This window comes from Amphiprion ocellaris, chromosome 24 (genome assembly GCF_022539595.1).
Source record: "Amphiprion ocellaris isolate individual 3 ecotype Okinawa chromosome 24, ASM2253959v1, whole genome shotgun sequence".
Lineage (NCBI taxonomy): Eukaryota > Metazoa > Chordata > Actinopteri > Pomacentridae > Amphiprion > Amphiprion ocellaris.
This window is the reverse complement of record NC_072789.1, coordinates 20,101,747-20,123,449: the sequence shown is the minus strand read 5'-3', so window position 1 is coordinate 20,123,449 and position 21,703 is coordinate 20,101,747. Positions and strand designations below refer to the sequence as shown.

At 38.9% G+C, this 21,703-nt stretch overlaps 1 protein-coding gene and 1 long non-coding RNA gene across 2 annotated transcripts; one reads left to right on the top strand and one right to left on the bottom strand.

Annotated features, from left to right (window-relative positions):
• The first annotated feature begins 1,282 nt into the window (after positions 1-1,282).
• Positions 1,283-5,091, top strand: LOC111582834 (tubulin alpha chain-like). The gene is made up of 4 exons (XM_035957880.2): positions 1,283-1,442; positions 3,065-3,287; positions 3,751-3,899; positions 3,990-5,091. The coding sequence occupies exons 1-4, from the start codon at positions 1,440-1,442 to the stop codon at positions 4,965-4,967; spliced, it is 1,353 nt and encodes a 450-aa protein (XP_035813773.1). The 5' UTR covers positions 1,283-1,439; the 3' UTR covers positions 4,968-5,091.
• A 3,758-nt stretch (positions 5,092-8,849) lies between these two features.
• Positions 8,850-17,611, bottom strand: LOC129348331 (uncharacterized). Its single transcript, XR_008600864.1, has 4 exons — positions 17,124-17,611; positions 16,350-16,508; positions 15,119-15,423; positions 8,850-10,689 (listed from the first exon to the last, which is right to left on the bottom strand). It is a non-coding gene; the product is annotated as an uncharacterized LOC129348331 (long non-coding RNA).
• Between the last annotated feature and the right edge of the window lie 4,092 nt (positions 17,612-21,703).

Sequence of the window (21,703 nt, the reverse complement as noted above, 5' to 3'; positions counted from 1 at the left end):
AAATTAGCCATTAGATGGTTATTATACAGTGGAAATATCTTTTCAAGGTAAATTTCACAATGTAACCAATTTATACCTCCTTAATCACGTATATTGTTTTTCATGTTAATGTGTCAGAAGATCAACAGGACAAAAGTCAGCAAAGGTAAAACATGCGTCACTGTCTGAAGTGTGTTGGACGAAGTTCTTTCAAATATGTAATATGGCTTAGAATTTAAAAATGAAATGGAGCCATGCAGCTTTTGTTTTGCATCAGTTTGTGGTCATTTCATGCTTCTCTTTTATTGCATTTCATCTCTATGTATTCCTCATTTTACACCTCTTTGTGGTCATTTGGAGTCTCTGTGATTGTGTCGAGCCATTTTGTCATCATTTTCTTCCTCAGTGCGGAGAGTTTTGTCTTTGTGTTTGTTTTGAGTCTTTTTGTGTTTGTTTTTGTGGTCATTTTCCTATTTTGGGGGGTTGTTTTGCATCTCTCTGTGGTCATTATACTTCTTTTTGTAGTTTTTTTGTGCCTATTGTGATTATTTTTTGCATATTTTTGTGCTTATTTTGAGTTTCTGTGGTCATTATGTGTCTTTAGTGATTATATTAATCCTCTTTGTGACAAATTTACTTCTGTATGTGGTCATTTTGCATCTCCTTTTGATCATTTTGTGTGTCTTTCTGGTTGTTTTATGTGCCTTTGTGGTCATTTTGCCCCTTTTTATGGTTGTTTTGTGTGTCTTTGAGGTTATGTTGCAGTCATTTTGAGTCTTTTTGTGGTTGTTTTGAGTCTTTGTTTAGTGTCTTTTGTGGTTGTGTCATTTTGTGTGTCGTGATTGTTTTGCTTTACTGTTTAATTTTGCATCTGCTTTTGGCCATTTCCTTCTGTTTGTGGTCAGTTGGTGTGTCTTTTTTTCTTTGTGGGGTATTTTTTGCTTTTTGCATATTTTTAGTCATTTGCCTCTGTTCTTGATCATTCTCTGTCTTTTTGTTGTTGTTTTGTTGTGTTTAAGTCACATTTAACGGGTAGGGCAAAAGTTGCAGAGCAGCTGCTGAGTGGAAAACCGCAGCTGAACTTTGTTATTGAATTTGCACCGGAGAGGAACTTGAACGCATCTTCAGGCAGCACTCTGCTCTTGAATTTTATGTATTACATCAACAGAATTAATAACGATCAAAACGTCTTAAATGTGAAACTTCTTGCTAGGTAAAAGGCAAAAATTCGACCATTACATATTTATATTTGCCTATTTACACTTCGGTGTTTGTAACTTCCGGGGCGCTCCTGAAGCAGTTCCGGCCAACGGCTGTTCCCGCCAACCGGAAATTCAAACGTCCGCTGTGGCCCCTCCTCCCGGGGAGGTATAAAAGCAGCGGCGGCTCCTCCGCCCCTCACTACTGCCTTCAACACCCGATCCTTCACGTCGGCTAGAGGGACAACTACTGAACTAACAATGGTGAGTTTAGACGGAATAAACTGCCAAAAATGTTGTTCTGAAACTTTAAAAACGCAATTTAATGTGTTGTACGACTTACTTTTTGCCTTTGTTGGAAGAAAAGTCGTTGCGTTTGTTTTAAAAATGCGAGTAACTGTCGAATATTAACAACGTTGACGAAAGTATGTCTGAGATTAAAACTAGCTAAAAATCGGTTTATTTAGGCTAAAATGGCCGCTCTTCGTCGCGTCCCCGCATGACTAACTCGGCGTGACGTGGATGAGGCTGAACTAGTGGCGCAGTTTTAGGAGAAAACGAACCGGAAAATACCTTTAAACCGCCAAACCGCTAGTTTTCACCTGTTAGCTGACGGCAAAACTTTATTAAAATAGTTGTAGGAGTTTGAGTGCGCATATGCCACGTTGTCCAGGAAGTAGCTCCACCGAAGGCCAAACTTTTTTTATAAAGAGTGAGCGAACCAGAGGCGCCATCAGATAACGCCCTGTCCGTGAACGCAGCAGTGTGGGGGCAGGGTGGAGGCTGGTCCCAGGGTTTCAGACAGCCTCTGCCGGTGGGGGATTTTCACTGGTCTGCCGCTGGGAGGAGAAACCTGCCATGTGACGGGACGGCAGCTTTCAGACGATGCTGTTGGCTGAGTTTCACTGGGAGGGAAACGGTCATGTGACTGAGCATGTTCCCGCCAAGATGCATTAATGTACATCCGGTGACAGGGTTTAAGAGTTTAAAATTCCAGGAAGCTGCAAAACGGCGCACTGTTGGAAAGAATCCTTGAAAGTCGGGGTTATGTAACTCCTATTGGCATTTCAAACAGTGTCTGCTGCCATTTTCAGTTATATAAACCCCACATTTTAACACTAAGTGGTAAAAATAAAGCTAAGGTAATTCAAAATAGACTTTTATATAAGATGCAGCTTAACAGACATGCTTTTTTTGTGGGCCAGTAGTAGCTATTAGTAATATTTGGAATTTAAAAATACTGGTTATGTAATTGTAGCATGACACATTGCATTTGTTTAAGATAACTTTTCAACTTTTGTCCTTTTACTATTGAAAGACTTACTCTTTGTGTGTAACAGATCAGATAGTGAAGTTATTTAAATTGTGCCATAACTAGTTTGAATTTAAAGGGGGACACTCCAGATAAATAGGGTAATATTTGCATATGTGGAGTGTCATTGTGTCTCCACACAGCGAAATTAGGATTGGTGACTCTCAGCTATATATAAAAAAATAAAAACAGGCACACTATGTACAAACAAAATAAGAAAAATACTTAAAAGCTATAGAAGTTGTTTATTGCATGTTTTCTAAAATTTGATCTTGTAATATGCAAATAAGGTATGCTATAGTTTAAAATGAATAAATATCCATGTTTTATTTGTAACTCAATTTGCAGGGTAAAGTTAGACTAAACATTATGAAACCTCAAGTTATTTACTTAATTTTTTTTTTAGTATTTGTTTTTCCACTATTGTCTATGATGCTACAGTTGTAATTTTTCAAACTAATCGCTTTGGACCTGTTTTTAAGACGCAGAAGTGACGGTAGAGATTCTTTACATCACCAGAGTTGTTGTTTAAAACATAAAATCTAACTTTGTCTGACCTCTTTCTCTTCTGCAGCGTGAGTGTATTTCTATGCATGTCGGCCAGGCCGGCGCCCAGATGGGCAATGCATGCTGGGAGCTCTACTGCCTGGAGCACGGCATCCAGCCGGACGGTCAGATGCCCAGCGACAAGACCATCGGAGGAGGAGACGACTCCTTCAACACCTTCTTCAGCGAGACTGGAGCTGGAAAACATGTTCCCAGAGCTGTGTTTGTGGACTTGGAGCCAACAGTCATCGGTGAGTTTCACAAAACAGAGATTGCACCTTCTGAATTATGTGGTAGAAATATCAAACGTTACATCCTCAAAACCTAAAAAAAGATTAGGATTGATGTCTTTATTTTTGTGTCATGCACAGAAGTGTGCCCAACCCTTACTGGTTTACAGGACGCCATTATACTAGCAGTGCAGCAAAAAACGCATTCTGCTGCCCAGTTCTCAAACAAAATATGCTGCCTTTTATCTCAAGCCTGGCAGAGAAATTCTGCCTCTTCTAAAACATAACTAGTTTTTCATAGGATGTTAGGTTCTTTGTGTAGCTGAGTTGCAGCAACTTTAAACATGTTATGTATGTGACTTGAATCTTTGAACTTATGCATTTTGAGGTTTTAATCCAGCTCATTTTAGCACTAGTTCTCAGAAAATTGTCTCCATAGTTTAACGATGTTTAATTCTAAACCTGACTTCTCCTTGTTCTGCAGATGAAATCCGTACAGGAACCTACCGTCAGCTCTTCCACCCCGAGCAGCTGATCACAGGCAAAGAGGATGCAGCCAACAACTACGCTCGTGGTCACTACACCATCGGAAAGGAGATCATTGACATGGTTCTGGACAGAACACGCAAGCTTGTAAGCCCAGGCTCCTTAGACATGTTAAAGTGTTGCATTTTTAAACTGATGCTCATGTGAGATCTAACACTTTGAACTGTGGTGTTTCAGGCTGACCAGTGCACAGGCCTCCAGGGTTTCCTCATCTTCCACTCCTTTGGAGGAGGAACCGGCTCCGGCTTCACCTCTCTGCTGATGGAGCGCCTCTCTGTCGACTACGGCAAGAAATCCAAGCTGGAGTTTGCGGTTTATCCGGCTCCTCAGGTGTCCACAGCCGTGGTGGAGCCCTACAACTCCATCCTGACCACCCACACCACCCTGGAGCACTCCGACTGCGCCTTCATGGTGGACAACGAGGCCATCTACGATATCTGCCGCAGGAACCTGGACATCGAGCGTCCCACCTACACCAACCTGAACAGGCTGATTGGACAGATCGTCTCCTCCATCACCGCCTCCCTGCGCTTCGACGGAGCCTTGAACGTGGACCTGACGGAGTTCCAGACCAACCTGGTGCCCTACCCTCGTATCCACTTCCCCCTGGCCACCTACGCCCCGGTTATCTCTGCAGAGAAGGCCTACCATGAGCAGCTCTCCGTGGCTGACATCACCAATGCCTGCTTCGAGCCAGCCAACCAGATGGTGAAATGTGACCCTCGTCACGGCAAGTACATGGCCTGTTGTCTGCTGTACCGTGGAGACGTGGTTCCCAAAGATGTCAACTCCGCCATCGCCACCATCAAGACCAAGCGCACCATCCAGTTTGTGGACTGGTGTCCAACTGGCTTCAAGGTGGGCATCAACTACCAGCCTCCCACTGTGGTTCCTGGAGGAGACCTGGCCAAGGTGCAGAGGGCCGTGTGCATGCTGAGCAACACCACCGCCATCGCCGAGGCCTGGGCCCGACTGGACCACAAGTTCGACCTGATGTACGCCAAGAGGGCCTTCGTCCACTGGTACGTTGGAGAGGGGATGGAGGAGGGAGAGTTCTCAGAGGCCAGGGAGGACATGGCTGCTCTGGAGAAGGACTACGAGGAGGTGGGAACCGACAGCATGGGTGAGGAGGATGAGGAAGGAGAGGAGTATTAAGTCCCTGGAACATCCGTCTGCAGTTTGCAGCTCCATGAAGCCATACTGGACTCATTCCTTCAACTCTGCACATTCGGTCATGTTCATTTTTATTTGTGCAAACTAATAAAGAACGTCAAGCATATTCTCTTGTCTGTGTTGACTTTAGCAGTGACTATTAAAGTGGTTGAGGCTGATGCTCCAGTGACTGTTGTGTATTTGCAGGTGAGCAGTACTTTAAAGTGTCAGGACCAGGCTAGATGCTGGAGCACCAGCTGCAGGTCAGATAGGGTAAGTCCACTGAGACTGAAGGCAGGAAATGTTTTGTTAATCTGTAGACTGATCTGTTTAAGAATTGTCTTTAAGTTAAATCAGAAGTTTCAGAGCACAAAGTCACAGGTCACAAGAAGTTGTTGCAGCACTTGAACACAAAAAGATTTATTTAAGGTGTCACAGATACAAAATAGCTTTGATTTTTCATAGAATAACATTTCTTTTTTTTAAATTGCGTTTTCTGTCTTGCAAGAGGTCAACAATATATCCACAGACATAAAATGATCTGAGTGGCACAAACAGGAGGGGTGTGTGTATATATATATATATATTTTGTTAGTCAAATGAGGAGGATGCAGCAGGATGTGGAAATAGAATTTAATCCATCACACTTTATATATTTAAAATAGATCTTTTTAAATTTAGCTTCCTTGCTTGGTTGGAAACCATTCGACAGCAGCACAGGTTCAACAAACTTTAACCACACAGACGAGGGAAAATGAAGTCTGGCTTAAACTGGAGTGACTGGAAGTTGAGGTTGGATTTTCACAGGTAGAAGATAAATCTGCTGTTTAAATAGTTTGTGGTTCAGAGTTTCATATCTGCACCACAAACATTTAAAAATCCCACTCCTGCTGCGTCAATCCTTCCTGACCTTCATTTCGTTTTATGTGACATCACTGTTAGGTTTTCAAGGCAAAGAAGTCATTTTTCATCATGGCAGAGAGGAACGGGGGGAGGAGAGTCGGACTGGAGGCTGGACTGGTTTCACTGGGGCAGAGCTTTGAGGATGGCGTTCACCTCTTCAGCCACTGCAGTCAGCGCAAACTCAAACTGGTCCTGGAAGCGAGAACAAACATCAGTGGGGTGTTCCAGGTAAGATACAGGTCAGAGTAGAGTTCAGAAAATCACTCAAGTTATTTTTCCTCTTTACTGGTCAAATTTAAAAGATTTTATGTTCACTGGAATCCAAAACACACCAACAAAATGTCTTCAAAGCTGTTAGATGTTGAGAATTTCTCAGTTTTATCAGCAGACGTTTTGATTTTGCTACTTTGTGAGTCTGGACTAATGAAAGATAAACAACAAATGTTTCATACCTGCTCTCAAAAACAACGAAATTACTTTGATTTTCATTTGTTGGTAAACTAGTGGCACTGTTTAATCAGAGAGGTCACGTTTATTTCATTTAATCCAACATGTTATTTTAGTTCCAGAAAGCAGGTTCACATAGAAAATCAGCCTAAATAAATAACTTTAAAACTGACACAATAATAATATGTAGACTTCCACATGTTTAGTTATATAATGTGTGAGATCAAACATTTTGGCTTCTGTAATATAAAAAAAACAAAATGTCAATCCATATTTCAATCATTTTGAATAACACCAATAATTAATTTTTCATACTCAGAAACAACAGATGCAATGTTAAATAATTGATTTAGCTTTAGTTTTTCATTAGTTTAACCTTTTTTGGTTCAGAAATGGTAACACTATTGCTAATCTTAACTATGAACCATAACGGTTCACTTCTGCTTTTTAAATCATAAAAAGATTTTATTTTGAAGTTTAAATAAACATGCATAGAAGCTTGTGTTAAACATGGAAGCTCAAGTGTTTGTCTCTAAATTAATGATTGACATTATTTTTTCTTCATATTTAATGTCTTTTCCTCATTTACTGGGGACATAAAATATAAAATTAATGTTATGATATGTTTTTAATGTCCTGTACACAGGTTGTACGTGTCAGTGTTCTTTTAGCTGTAGAACACATAATAAATATCAATAATATACTCAATTTAGTTTTGAATGATATAGAAGTCACTGTAACATGCAGTTTTATAATCTTCAAAAAACTTAAGGGCCCTAAACTTTTTGAAATTGTTTTAGTTTTTCATAATTCATGTTACTATTCTGGATAACAGAAAGAGTTTTTCATTCTAAATGTTACAGATAACCAAAATGTGTACTTATATTTGTATTTTTAAAAGTGTATATTTGTATTATAAAGCCATTAAAACACCAAAAGATATCTCTCTCCAATGTTAGGTGAAACTGCAGTTCCACTGAGATTTTATTGTGATCTGCAGAGTTCTGGTGAACTGGATGTATGAAGGGAGTGGATGGGGGTTGTTGTATTGAAAGAGCTTCTTAGGTAGTCAACAGACATAAAGTACCCGATACATAAACCTGGGGAACAATCTGAATTATAATAATAATTTTCTGGAGGTTAAATTGCTGGAGTCAAATTGACCCCAAGGATAAAAGATGTTAGTAAATGTGAAGGTAATAGGAAGGTTAAAAGAGAGTCTAGAAGTTCTGATTTTCACAGTCCAGTCCTTATGAGACTTCTGTTTCGTGTTTGTGTCTCCACAGTTTTAAGTCCAACATCCAAAGGAAAGAGCTGAGGACTGAAAGAAGTGGAACTGAAGCGTCTTCAGTGAAAAAGGTCAGTGACTTAGAGGGGAGGTTAGTAGTTTAGAGGATATGGGTTCAATTAATGTAATTAAAATGAATGTGGAACAGCTGTCTGACCAAGTAGCTCAGGTTGGTTCTACAAGAGTCGGTGTCTGTCTGAGGTGATCACTCAGGTAGTTAGAGTTGGTTAGTAGTTGGTTGTAGGTTCAAATCTTAGGACAGGCCTTGAATTTTTAAGACCAACAGCCACAAAAAGAAAACTTTGTAGTCGCTTGAAAAACCATCTCTTATGTAGTCAGTAATCCTAAGCTCTTCTATCAGTAGCTTTACTGCGTCATACTGTGTCTCTCTGATAGTTTTTTAACACTATAATACTCAGTGAAAACTCCAGCCGACCACCGTGTGGAGCTCCATAACACCCAGTGACGTCTCTTAGAAACACCAGAGGGGAAACAATCCCTCCCCAACCCTCACCGCTGCAGTTTAGCAGTGAGGCCTTTCTGCTGCTCCAGGACCATGACTACACATCTGGAACTCACATCCCAGGTGTGTCTGCCAGGCAGAGTTCCAGCATTCACTGGTTGATCCACCACACTATCGAGGCCCCTTCACTACTGGAGCTTTTCTCTTTTGACGTTCACTCTGGCTGAAAATTCACAGTCTGTCATCAATAGTAGTCAACCGCTCCTCCATCTCCCTGACATTCAGACATTTCCTCTTGGAATCTTTCAGTCTCATGTCGTAGTTTGTAAGCCCAGCCTCATACTATGTCTCTCATCGTGTAGCTTCTGATAGCTTTTGACACTCACTTTGTCTCTTACATAGTGGCTTCCTACAGTAAGTCTCTTAATGTAGTATGTATAGTAAGTGTCTTAGTAAGAGTCAGTATGTTTTAAAGTCCCCCACCCAATGTTCCCTGTAATTTTTCCTGAGTGTGAGCAAACACACAAACTCCCTGAGCGTCCCTTGGACCACTGTGAGCAACATCAGACATGTGCACTGTGGTCACACCAGCATCACATCCATTCAAGTTACATGGTTCATTAAAAGAATCAAATGACAGCATTTACATTTCTGTTAAAACACTTTGTCAACAGGAGCCAGTTGAAGGCTGCAGTGATTTTAGTGACACTACAATGTATAAGAGTGAAGTTATTGAATATTTGTCTCTCTTTACTCTTGCAGAGGTTTTGCAAATTGCAGACGGACCCTGTTCACTCCATAGACACCAATGTTATTCCTGTAGCTTGAAAGACAGCTGCTTTTGATAAAACTGGGCTTGTAGCACATTGTCTGCCTTGCAACAATGGGAAAGAGGCACCGTTTATGTTTTGACAACCTATATCTAATGAGTTATTGATGCTGGAAGTCTGAATCTGTGAATATCTTTCCAACTTTACTGAACTTGGGGCCACTACCACCTAAGGAGTGATATATTTAATTTTGAAAAAAGCATTTAGCCATACTTAAAGCTTTAAGTGCTTTATTAACACGGAACTAAAAATTTTGTATTGTTTTATTATCACAGGTTCTGTCTGAAAAGAGGTGGCATTATTTTAAACAGTGAAATCAAACTAATAAAATGTAATGACCAACCAGTGAGCAATACTGGATTCTGCAAAAACATAAACAACTTTTTAAAAATCTAAATCTTATCTTAACACAGTTAATGTATTAACTTATTTATGTGTGTATGCATGTATTTATTGATTTATTTAGTACTGTTAACATATCAGAGTTCTGAGTGAATTTTTCTTAAGATAGACAAAGGCCATTTATTGATTACATATAGGCTGTTAAATGTTTATTAAAAACTAAAAAGCATTTAAAAAAAAAAAACAACTTAGGCATTTATTGAGTCACTAAAATACTGTAGAGTACAGACCACATCAGCATGATTATAAGCATCCTCTGGTAAATGAACAACCAGATACTGATGTCTCTCACCATATGGACTTCAGGAGATGACTAGATGATGATAAACTGTGACCTACTGGTTGGGTTCTCTCTGTTCTCATGTTTCTTACATGTTTGTCCCCTGACAGCCGGGTCCTAATGTTTTTTGAGCAACACACCATACTATGACGTTTTTACAATGAGGGTTCTACTATGGAACCAGTTTGACATGTTCAGGTGTTCTTTGTGTGAAAACTCAGAGATTTCAGGGATCAGAAGGTGGTTTTCAACTTTCTTTGTTAACTTTCTGCTTCAACTTTAAATTAAATTTCCTTGACTAAGCCAGCCCTCTGGACTTCCAGGAAGCTGCGTTCCTATTGGCTGTCCAGGTGGCTGCTTGGTGTTATCAGGAACACCTGAGCAGCTCAGTGTCTTCCTGCTTTATTTAGCTGCAGACAAACATTTCCTCTGTTTCTCTTCACCAGTGAACCGGGTTTGGCTCCATTGCATTAGTTTGTTCTTTAGGTGTTGGTTTGCAGCTTCCAGCAGTAAAATCGGCTTTAATGTGTTTCTTGGTGTGTTTTAGGGCTTTGTACTGGATAGTTGTCTTGGTAAATGTGGTTCTGTAGCCACAGTTGGCACATGGTGCTAATGTGTGCAGTGATTAGTGGATTTGGTGCAGCTGAGGTGTGTCTTTATCTTGGCTGTAGTGAGTCTTCAGAGGTTTTTGGTCAGACACATTCTGTATTCTTGTTTGAGAACCAGCGTTGGTTGTCCAGAAGGTAAGAGTTCCTGTCCTGATTCTCTGTTCTCAGAGGTTCTCTGGTAGGCTGCAGGAGACTTTAGCGTTTGGGTTGTGCTAGTTTGGTTTTTGTATGGTTTCATTTGGACGACTATCTTGAGGCCCCTCCATGTGGTTTAGTGAGGTTTTCTGGAACAGTTCTACAAAGCAACCTGCAGCAGAAGAGACTTTGAGAGTTTTTAGGAAGTTCTGGAGACCAGACTTTAGAGCAGCAGAAACATTTGTCAGCAGTTTGAGCAGGAGAAGGTGAGCTTCAGAGTAGAAATGAGACAGAAACCTTCTTGACCCGTGTGGTGAGGTCCTGTACCAAGAGTTTGAGCAGGTTGTGAAGAGTCTGTAGTTCTTTAGTCTGAAAGCACAAGAAGAGTCGACTCATTAAAGGAGAAAACAGGAGATATTGTTGGTTCTTCTGTCGCTCTGCAGTTTCCTTAGACTGAATATCAAGTTTATATTTTAAATGATTTCCCATGTGAGCCCAAGAAGACTTCAATAAACTCCCTCCATCCCCTGGACACAACATATTTTATTACCATGTTAATTCTTTTTTTTTTGTTTGTTTGTTTTTGAGTTTTACTCATAGTTTGAGCATAGTTTTTTCCTCTTTGCTTGTTTAGTTTTGTAATCTGTGTGAAAGGTGCTAAACAAATAAAGCTGAATTGATAAACTGAATAACTGACTAACTCGTGATTGTGACAACAGAAGTATTTTCGTTGTGATTTAAGGGTTTGTTTCATTTTTAAGGTTGGGGTTAAAATCTTGACAGAAAAAAAAGATTAAAGAAATAAACTACAGTAAAAAAGCAATTAAATCAAAGGAAAAAAACATTTAATATAATAAAACTTTTAAAAAGAAAATTAAATATTGAATTCAATCAAATTATATTAGACAAAATATTTAATTAGATAATTAAACAGAAGATGCAAAGCATGTAATTAGGAAATTAAACAAAAATTTTTAAACAAAGATGTTAAACATAAAAGATGAAATATTTTAGATAATTAAACATTTAAAAAATACAATTAAACAAGAATATTACACATTTAGAAAAATACTAAACCATTAATTAGATTATTAAACCTTTAAAAGTCAAAACATTTAATTAAAAAATTAAATGTTTAATTAGAAAATTAAATCTTAAAGACAATAAAACTTTAAACAGGAATTAGACAGAAAATACAATGAAGCATTAAAAAAGAAAATTAAACATTAAAAGGTGGTAAAACATTTAAAAAGAAAAACCTTAACAAAGATTTAATCGAAAAATTAAACATTGGGAAAGACAAGGAAATTTTTCAAACAAGCTGATGAAACATTTGAAAAAACAACAATTAAACATTAAAAAGACAAAACATTTCGAAATCAGATCAGACATTAGAACAGAATAAAAGGTGACAAAAGAGCAAAACTAAACATTTAAGAAGAATCAAACTAAAGACAAAACATTTCAAAAGACACCAGTTAAACTTTAGAAGATCAAATTAAACAGAAGAAACAATAAAATGATCAAAAGAGCAAAAACAAATAAAGGCTTTAAAGTGTTTTCTAGTCTGAAATGAAAACATCAAGTTGTTTCTTCAAACATTTCCTCTTTCTATGTTCTTGGTTTGATTGTGGATAGATTTACTAAGAACTCATTTCAGAAAACTGCTTTCCAGATAAAGTCTACTAGTAGTTGAAGGCATGGATCAAACTAATGTTACCTTCTGATCTCCACAAACTTTACTGTTCAGTGAAGAGAATCAAAGTTTGTTGAGGATTTCTAAAAAACCCACAGGTGAAGGTCTGAGAAGAACTCAGATGGATGATCTAAATGTGAAATCAAGACTCATGGTCACAAGTTTTAAGGCTTCTGTTAACCATAAAGTTCAAACTAACAGAGAAGTACTGAGAAACTTTTAAAACTTCAGTCCTCAGACTGTCTGAAGGTTCAAAGTAACAGAGAACTGCTCAAGAACTTTTAGGTTTTCAGTCCTCAGACTGTCGAAAGGTTCAAACTAACAGAGAACTACTCAGGAACTTAGAAGATATCAGTCCTTGGACTGTGTGAAAGTTAAATCTAACAGAGAACTACTGTGGGACTGAGAAAATTTCAGCCCTCAGACTGTGTGAAAGCTCAGGTCCTGAGGACTCGGGAGGTGTGGAGGCTTTGGAAAGTCTTGGAACTGAAGGTTCAACCCTCCAGCACAAAGGCTGAAGTCCAACCTCCTGAGAAAAACGGTCGAGTCGAGACTTGAGTTAAAAAAAAACTCGAAAACGCCAAAAAATAGATGATAAATGCGCAAAAACGAGAAGATTTAGTATCTGAGCGAGTAGCTCAGGAGGATAAGAAGAAGACTACCAAGCGGAAGGTCGCAGGTTCGAGACCCGCCACCGGCCTTTTTCTTTCTTTGTCTTTGTCAGAATTTTGAGAAAACTTAAGAAGTGTCTGGTCTTGAACCAGCGACCTGCAGCTCCATAGGCGAATCCTTAACTCACTGAGCTACAGATCAGATACAAAGAAATAAATTCGTCGTCCCTTTGTCATCGTAGTTGCTGAAGTCACCACATGGGTGGAGCCAAGGCGGAGTCTGGGTGGAGTCAGGGCGGAGAGTAGGCGGGGAGGTGGGTGGCGGCCTCCCCCCTCTACTCCCCCACCTCTCCCCACCGCCCACCACACCTTCCCCCGCCCGACGAGTTCTTCGAGTCTCGACAGGTTTTCTGGAGTTTCTTGAGTTTCCATGAGGTCGGAGGCAGAACAACTTGTCATGAAGAGGTGTTGAAGTCAGCCAGGATGGACTGACTTTTTACAGCAACTAGAAGGAAGACCACTAGAAGAGCAGGTCTTTAACCACCATCCATGAAATCCATGGAGTCGCTCCACAGAAACGAAGGGAGGTCAACTTTTATCAACCTCCATCCACATGTTCAACTTGATAGCTTTACTTGGAGATTTTTAGCACCACAAACCTTTAGTAACACACTTGATTATCATTTATTAGGACTTTCATGGAATCCATCAGCAAATTTAGTTTTTGTTGAGAAATTTTATTCTTGTCGTCGTGGGACTGCAGTATTTAAAACTGTTCCTTCTATTTGACCTTATGTTTATTAGTTTTAGTGGAGAAAGTTTGAATTGTCAATTAGTCTCTTAAAAACAAAATAATAAATTGGATTAGTCAAGAGGTTTAAATTTCTTACTTTGCCATAGTTTAAATATGACAAAAAAATAAATAAATAAAGCATCTTGAGACAATTTGACCTGTAATTGGCATTATATGAATAAAATTGAATTAAAATTGTATGTATCTTGTAATGTTGGAGTAATTCAGCCATATATGTTGGAAAACACATTTTCTTTGTCCATTAATCTGTTGATTGTTTTCTCCACTAATTCATTTCTTGTTCTGGTTTATAAAATGTCAAGCCCAAATATATTCAGTTTACTGTCATAAAAACCAAAAAGATTTACATTCATGATGCAGGAATCAGACAGTTTTTCACTTTTTATCTTAGTTTAGTCAGAAAGATAGTTGATAATGTGTGAATTGTTGCAGCTTGTGAGCCGTAGAAGGTTTTAATCTTTGGGGCCGAGTGTCAAAAAACATTTAGAAACCAACATCAACAAAGCACTCAACAAAGGGAAATCCAACTTTTGCATGACAATGTCTCATTAAAGGACATTTATTTCCAACGTAAATGTGTGATATTCATCCTCTGGAGCTTTCTCTTCACATCGTCTTCCACCTGGACTGCTTTGGTCGGGAGCATGTGCAACAAACATTTGAAAAACTGCACTTTAACATCAATGAATGACACTGAAGTTTAATCTCTACATAAATGAGACTGAGTCTGGATGTGCTGCTCTGTCATTAACTCCTAAGTTTAGGGAAAGTTCAAACAAAAGAGGACAGTTCAGATCAGACTTTAGAATGAGCTTATTCTGAACAAACATCTCAGACTTTCTGAGCTTCAGCACCTCTAGCAAGATAATTTAACAACAAGCAACTCAAGAGATCCAGAAGTTGGAGAGAGTTAGCTTTAGCTGAGCCAAAGAACATGTGGGACGCTAATCTAGCAAACATTTCAGACTTTTCTCTGTGAATTCTGGGAAATAATTTCCTATTTAATGACAGAGCTGCACATCTTAACTCAGTCTCATTAAAACAGACTCTAATTCAGTGTCATCCATCCATATTAAAGTGCAGTTACCCAAAATGTTTGTTGCATGAGCTCCAACAAAACCTGTCCAGGTAGAAGGCCACTTTGACAAACAGGAAGTGGATGATTCCAAGCAGATTTATAGAAGGGGGAACCGGACTGTACTAAGTGTGGTGGAGTATAGAGGGGTGTTTTGTGGGTTTTTAAGGCTGATAATGATTATTAGTGAGATATTTGGAGTAGATATTCATTTGCAGTAAATGAAAGTATTTAAAATCTTGGAGTTAAACTTAGAAGAACACAAACTAACAGAAAACTTTGTTGATACGTTTTTGTTTTGTTTATAGATGTTAAAGGAGTTTTACTCGTGACGTATAACCAATCAAATCACTCCAGACGACAGAGCGACCACAGGTAGATAAAGGTTCAGAGCCAAAGTAGCACCATTTTTAAATGTATTTATTACTGTAAATCAGTAAAAAATAAAATACTTATAATCAGTAAATCAGTCAGCCCACAATTACTACAATTCTACAATGTATGTCTCTTTCCTTTGACTTGTTATTTGTACAATACACAATGTATATGATGGTGTTTTTTCATACCAAAGGCTATACTATGATGTTTTCTAAGAGACATACGATGCTACTCTGGTTGTTCTGGCTCTGGGCTGCTGCACTCCTCCTCTGTTGTTTTCTGGATTGTACTCAGCTGCATGCCTTCGTCCACCAGGCCTCCGTTGACTCGTCCCGCCTGCCGTCTCTGGAGCTGAAGCTGGATTAGAACAGACCAAAGTACAGTCCAATCACGATGCCAGCTGCCTCTCAAAAGGCTCCTTCATCTGGCAGGTGGCAGCACTTCTTCTGAGGGGAAGCTGAGCTGGTCCAGCAGAACTTTGGAGATGTGTTCCAGTGGTTGGTGGATGTGTGGGGAGATAGAGAGGGACCTTTGAAATGTTCAGAAAGGAAAACAGGGAATCAATTGGTAGTTTTAGTTTAGGGTGCTACTGCGGTGTGGTGTTGGGTTTTAAGAGGTGAACAGGAAGAGTTTTTTTTCGTATTGATTTTCTTTTACTTTGTTCCTGGTTGGAATGCCCATCAATGTCAACATGAAGTTCACTTTTAGTTCTGTTGATTTATTTTTATTTTACTAACACCCATTTGCTTTTAACCCCCTCACATGTTGTGTTGTTGTAAACTTACTCTTTCAAATAAATTCTCGTCTAACCCTCTGGAAACCAGTATTTGGACTGTTTTTGTGTTGCTCCTCACCTACTGACAGCTGTGGACTAAAGGCTATACTGTGACGTTTTTAGAGCGACATGCTATACTATGATGTTTGTTGGGCGATGCTATATTATAGGCTTTTTTAATTGACATATTACTGTGACTTTTTTTTGTTCTTGGTTTTTTTTGCAACATATAAGAATTTGAACAGTTTTAAAAGTTACTATACTTTTACTTGTACAATTAAATTATTATTCTATGGCATTTTTTAGATGACATATTATACTCTGATGTTTTCTTGAATTACATACTATTTTGACAATATACCGCACTATGACATTTTTTGAACCACATATCATACATGACAATTTTAGGCAACATCCCATCTTTTTGTGCTTTTTGAACCACATAATAATCTATGTTTTTTTTTTTTCTTGCCAACATGCTGTACTATGAACTACAGGCCATACTATGTTATTCTTGAGTAAAGCATACTATACTTTGACATTTTCTGAACTACATCCTATACTATGGCATTATACACAGAGTGCTTTGGTTACATGTTGATTTATAATCTAGATTTTTTTCTGTTTTGTTTTTTGACAGGATTACCACAGACCTGACCGTGAACACCGTTGACACCCACCTGAGGGAGATGCTGTCTAAGATCTCAAGGCTGCTTGGTCGTGGTCTTTCTGGCACGTACTCTTCCAAGATGAGCCGTGAAGTTTAACACTGATGGAATGACACCAGGTCTAAGCCGACAAACTTCCAGTTCCTCCTCAACCCATAGTCTCTGGGAAACCTACATGGAGTAAGAAAAGTAGACAGAGAAGTAAGTAAGTCTGTACACAACATATTAAAAAGAAATCATGCTAATAAATTAAGTACAAAGAACCGAATTCGCCAATATACTGGAGACCAGAGCTATTTAATTTGATAAGTATAACCTTGTTTAGTAACGTTTCAATTATTAGAGAGCAGTCCTAAAGAACTGCCTGTAATCCCAATCATAAAATGGGTTTGGAGGAACAACATAGATGGTAATCTGGATATACATGAGTTAGGCTTTATAACTACTATTGGTAGTATTGGTGGTAGGAATAGTAATGTGACTACTACTACTACTAGTAGTACTACTGATACTGGCACTGCTTCTACAACTTGTAATACTATTACAAATGCTGATACTACTTCTACGACTCTAACAGCTGTTTATACTACTACTGCTGCTTGTACTTTTAGTATTACTACTACTGCTTGTACAACTATACTACAGCTACTATTAATCGTCTGGTATTTGGTTGTCAAGCTGCTAGCTCGCCTTAGCGTTTTGCTAGTGGCTAACTAGTTAGCTCTCATAGACTGGAAGCTCTCAACACGATTTCATAATGAAAAAAGAGCCAAAAACACTTCTTACCTCTGAAAAGTATTTCCAAGTTTCCTTGTCTCAATCGTACGACGTAGTGTGTAACTGTATGCAGCACAGTGAGCCAGCATACTTGTTGTTTCCGTTTTCACGCTGTCTACATCAACGGAATGCACTGAAACTTTGCCCCCACTAGCTTAGCCTCGCTGTAGCACGCAGCTCAAAGGGGCGTGTCCTATCTACTCATTCATATCTATGACAACAACGGTGGCTGCACATAAGGACGCCTGACGTAGATTAGCTGCGTAAATACCATTGTATACAGTCTATGGTAAATACGTATGTGAATCGCATCATTGGCTGCAGCAGCCAGTCACCAGTCACTCACTGACTCACAATGAAAAATAGCAGAGAATGAATTGTTACGTGTTTATTTTATTTACAATTTAGGTTGGATTTTTTTTTTTTTTTGTGCGCAGCGCAGATTTTCTGTGCGCGGAGACCGTGTCAGCAGTGCGCAATTGCGCACGCGCGCAGCTTAGAGGGAACATTGGATGAGACATTTTGACTAAAAACAAGACAAACAGACTTGGTAAGATGTTGAGTTTTTGCAGTGTAACAAGGACAAATTTGTAGTTTATAAGTAATTATGTCCTGTTCATGTGTCTGAATCCCCAGGGTTCCTCAATAAATCCTCCAGAAGAAGCCGTTGGGAGATGTTGTGTAACAGGGATGTCTTCACAGGATTATGTTTCCCCAGTGATATGATCAGTCATATGTGCATGAAAGAACCGTCCAGCCATTTTTTGTGATTTTGACAAGTGGTTATTCAGCAGGAATGGTGAACAGTTTGTATTTTTTTCTACAGAAGGCAATCGAGCACCATAAATAACAGCGCTGTAGTCAAACAGTTTTTGGACAGTGAGCTTTCAGAAATCATATTTTCTCATTAAACACTTCACAGAGTCGCTCTCACTTTCTTGCTTTATTGATTGTTTCAAACAACTGACAAACTGAAATGTTTTAAATGATTCATAGTCAGACGGTTTGAAGTTGTGGCTTTCTGCATCACCGCTCCGAATATACCAGATACAACGAAGGACTTCTGTCTGGTTCGCTTTACTTTTTAATACACAAGCTGCATTCAGGTACCAGAAACTGTGTGTGAAGGGCGTATCGTAGCTGCAGTGCAGTTGAGACAGGGATAGCATCAATTGATATTTAATGAACTGGTCACAGGTTTAGTTTGTGAAATAACAATGCAGAGTGGGCTTCGTTCGCATCAAAAAGTCTTTGGTTTGTACTGTATGTCTGAAGATCTGGGAGGACCAGAGCCTTTCTCCAACCAGCTTCTTTTTCATTCCAGTCGCCAGGCCGACCGACGAGACAATTTGTAAGGAACAGACACTAAAGCATAGAGCAAATTTCCATTTTAACACCTTGGTATTGAGAAAAGCACACATTTAAAATGAAATCTCGAAAAGTAAGATTTAATCGAGAGCTGCTAACAAATGTTTTGGACAAAATAAATAAACTCCTGGCGTCGACTTAAAGCGAGACCATGGAACTTTGAGGGAACGAAAATGGTTTCCTGTCAAATATCAAAAAGTTGAATTTCAAAGCAAAAAGTGCCTTGTACTGGTATATACACTCTAGAGCAGGGGTGTCCAACATGCAGCCCACGGGACAAAACCGGCCCTCCAGAGGTCCAATCTGGTCCTCAAAGAGTAAAAATTACAGAGAAAACATTAACTGCAGATGTAAATTAGTAAAACTATAAATGTAAAATAATTTCTAGACCATGACAAGTTGATTTGATCATGAAGTAAAACTAGATTGTTCTCTTTGTCATTTTGTGTCTCATTTGTGTAATATTTTGTCTTGTTTTTTTTGTCTGATTTTTGTTGTCTCATGTTTTTGTCATTTTGCTTCTTGTTTTTGCCGTTTTGTGTTTCCTTTTTGTCTCGTTTGTGTTTTTTAGTCGACTTTTTTGTTTTGTTTCTCGCTTTTTTATTTTTGGTCTTGTCTGTGTCATTTGTGTAATTTTTGGCCTCATTTTTATCAATTGTCCATTTTTTTAGTCGCTTTGTAACTTTTTTGTCTAATTTTTTGTCTCTTTTTTCCATGTCATTTGTCACATTTTTGTCGTTTTGTGTCTCATTTTGCGTCTGATTTTTATAATAATTTGTCTTGTTTTTGCTGTTTCTTTTGGTCTTTTTTTGTCTGACTTCTGTCATTTTGATCATACTGTAACATGCTACATCATTCACTCCTAGATACCTGTGACTAAATGTTGTGTTCCTTTGAAACACTCTGATCTGTAAGTTGTAATGTGGAAATGATAAACTGAGGCATAATGATGCTGAATTAAACCTGTTTTTCAGAACAAATTTCAGGTTGTTCATAATGTTTTGTCAAAAGATAATTACTTAAATGTGAACATTTTCAGAATGTACTTTTTTGCATTAAAACAAAGGAAAAATTTGGAGTTATATTTATTTATAGGTTTATGCTGTGATTTTACTGGTCTGGTCCCCTTGAGATCAAATTGGGCTGAATGTGGAACCTGAACTAAGATGAGTTTGAGACCCCTGGTCTAGGTTTTGTCATTACAGCCTAATTTGGCCGAATATTACCAGTAGCTCATGCAGGCTAATCTGTGGGATGATAAACATCACTCTCATACCTGTAAATATGAAGCCAAATCTGGAGCTAGTTAGCTTAGCTTAGCATAAAGACTAAATCAGGCAAGCAGCTGCTTGGTTCAGGTCCTCTAAGGCTCAAATGCTAACTCATACATCTCGTTTAACCAATCTTTAATAACCAAGGTGCAGAAGCGACACATTTGAGTCACTTTATGTTTATGTGTGAGCTTTAGCGATGCTAGCAGGTGGATTATGTTACGCTAAGGCTATTGTTCTTTATGCTAAGCTAAGCTGCGGAGGCTAATTGACAGATATGAGAATGACATAGAGCATTTTAAACGTGCCATGCAGAACATTTGTCTCCCCTTTCTGGCAAATAGAATTATTACGCTAACACTGTTAATGAGTGGTTAGCTTGGAGAGGTTTACCCGCTGCTAATGAGCTTAATTGAACTAGCCACATGTAGCCACGGTGGTTTGGCATTTAGCAAAAGTTGCGTAGTCTCACTTTAAGCTGTTTTAATAGTCAGTACCTTTGCTTCCAGTGAGGTGTACGTACACACACACACACACACACACACACCTCTGGATAGACAAAAGCACACCATGACTTTAAACAATCTCAATACAATTGGAGGTCACAGTTCACAGTACTATTGTCAAGTTATTTGGCATAAGGGATCTATATTGAGAAAATAATTTAAAAACATAGAAAAAAATAGCATTTTGCCTTCTTGGGACCACAACATGTTGTATTCTTTTTTCTTCTTCTTTTTTTTGTAATTCTCCATGCATTCACAGATTTCACACAGATACATTTACTCGCTTACACTACTACCTTATTGAAACAGCTTACAAATAAAACCTATAAAATGGTGGCCACAAGGCTGTGCAAAAGGGAAGACCTCCAACGTAAGCCCTGCCATCAGTCTGTCTCAGCCATCTCTCGCAAGTAACAAACTACAAAATAGCACCATTATACAGTGGATAGGATTCTTAATACAGTTTTGTTATATGAAACCATCATGTACAATGAATGATAGTAATGCATAGGTTAACATAATGGGAGTACTGTTTGATTATACACAGGCAGAGGAGGCAGAGCCAGAGATGGGTTGTCTTGGGCGTTTTTATGGAGGCTCGGACAAACAGCCGTTAGTCAGTCCTCATGCAAGGACTTCTCAGAACTGGCTTTTCATGAAACTTGTGATTTGTGTGCTTGACCTTCGCTCACGGTTGCACAACTCTCATTTACACTGTGGGTGACTCTGAATGTGTATTCAGTGTGTCGGTATGTGTCACGTCTCCAGAGGACTTGTCATTTCGGTCGGCAATATTTACCAAATTGTTCAATCTCGTGTCTCTCCGGTGGACTTTGCAACAGATGCCATGGAGTGGCAGATAACGCAGTCCAAGCAACAACTAAGGTAGCAAAGTTCTCGGCCTCCTAAGCAACAAAATACCACAGGCCAAGATCAATCATTAAACTTTCCCATTTATGAGGCTATTGTTACAACCTTCGATAGTAACATCTCTGGGAATAATCTCCTCATGAAAGAAAGAAAAAGATTTCATTTTCAATCCTGGTAGTTGTTAATTTATTTATTGTTAGGGCGCTTGCTGACTCACTGCAACTAACATTTATGACTTGTGATTAACCTTGAACCTCCGCTCAAGCTGAAATGTCACCGCATAAACTGAACCGTTGACAAAAATCGGATTTGGCCGGGCTCGCGTATTGTGAAAAGGATGCAGACGACAAACATTCCGCCTGATTGTGTTGCTATTTGGCTTATTCCACTTGCGGATGCCAAATGCACTTTGAATCCGCTGGATGACCCATTTCTGACAACCAAACGGGCTCCGACCGGCCGAAAAAAAATATCTCTGATTCAATTAGCTCCCGGATAATTTGTTGTTCTGTTTTTTAAAGCCACTGTTCTTGTTTCTCTAGTACCTACTGTGCTTCCACCTTTCTTCAAAATC

Bases quoted from the DNA above. Each gene is read 5' to 3' on its own strand.
- LOC111582834 (XM_035957880.2), top strand. The intron at 3,288-3,750 runs GTGAGTTTCACA...CTTGTTCTGCAG, and splicing joins CTTGGAGCCAACAGTCATCG to ATGAAATCCGTACAGGAACC. The intron at 3,900-3,989 runs GTAAGCCCAGGC...GTGGTGTTTCAG, and splicing joins TGGACAGAACACGCAAGCTT to GCTGACCAGTGCACAGGCCT.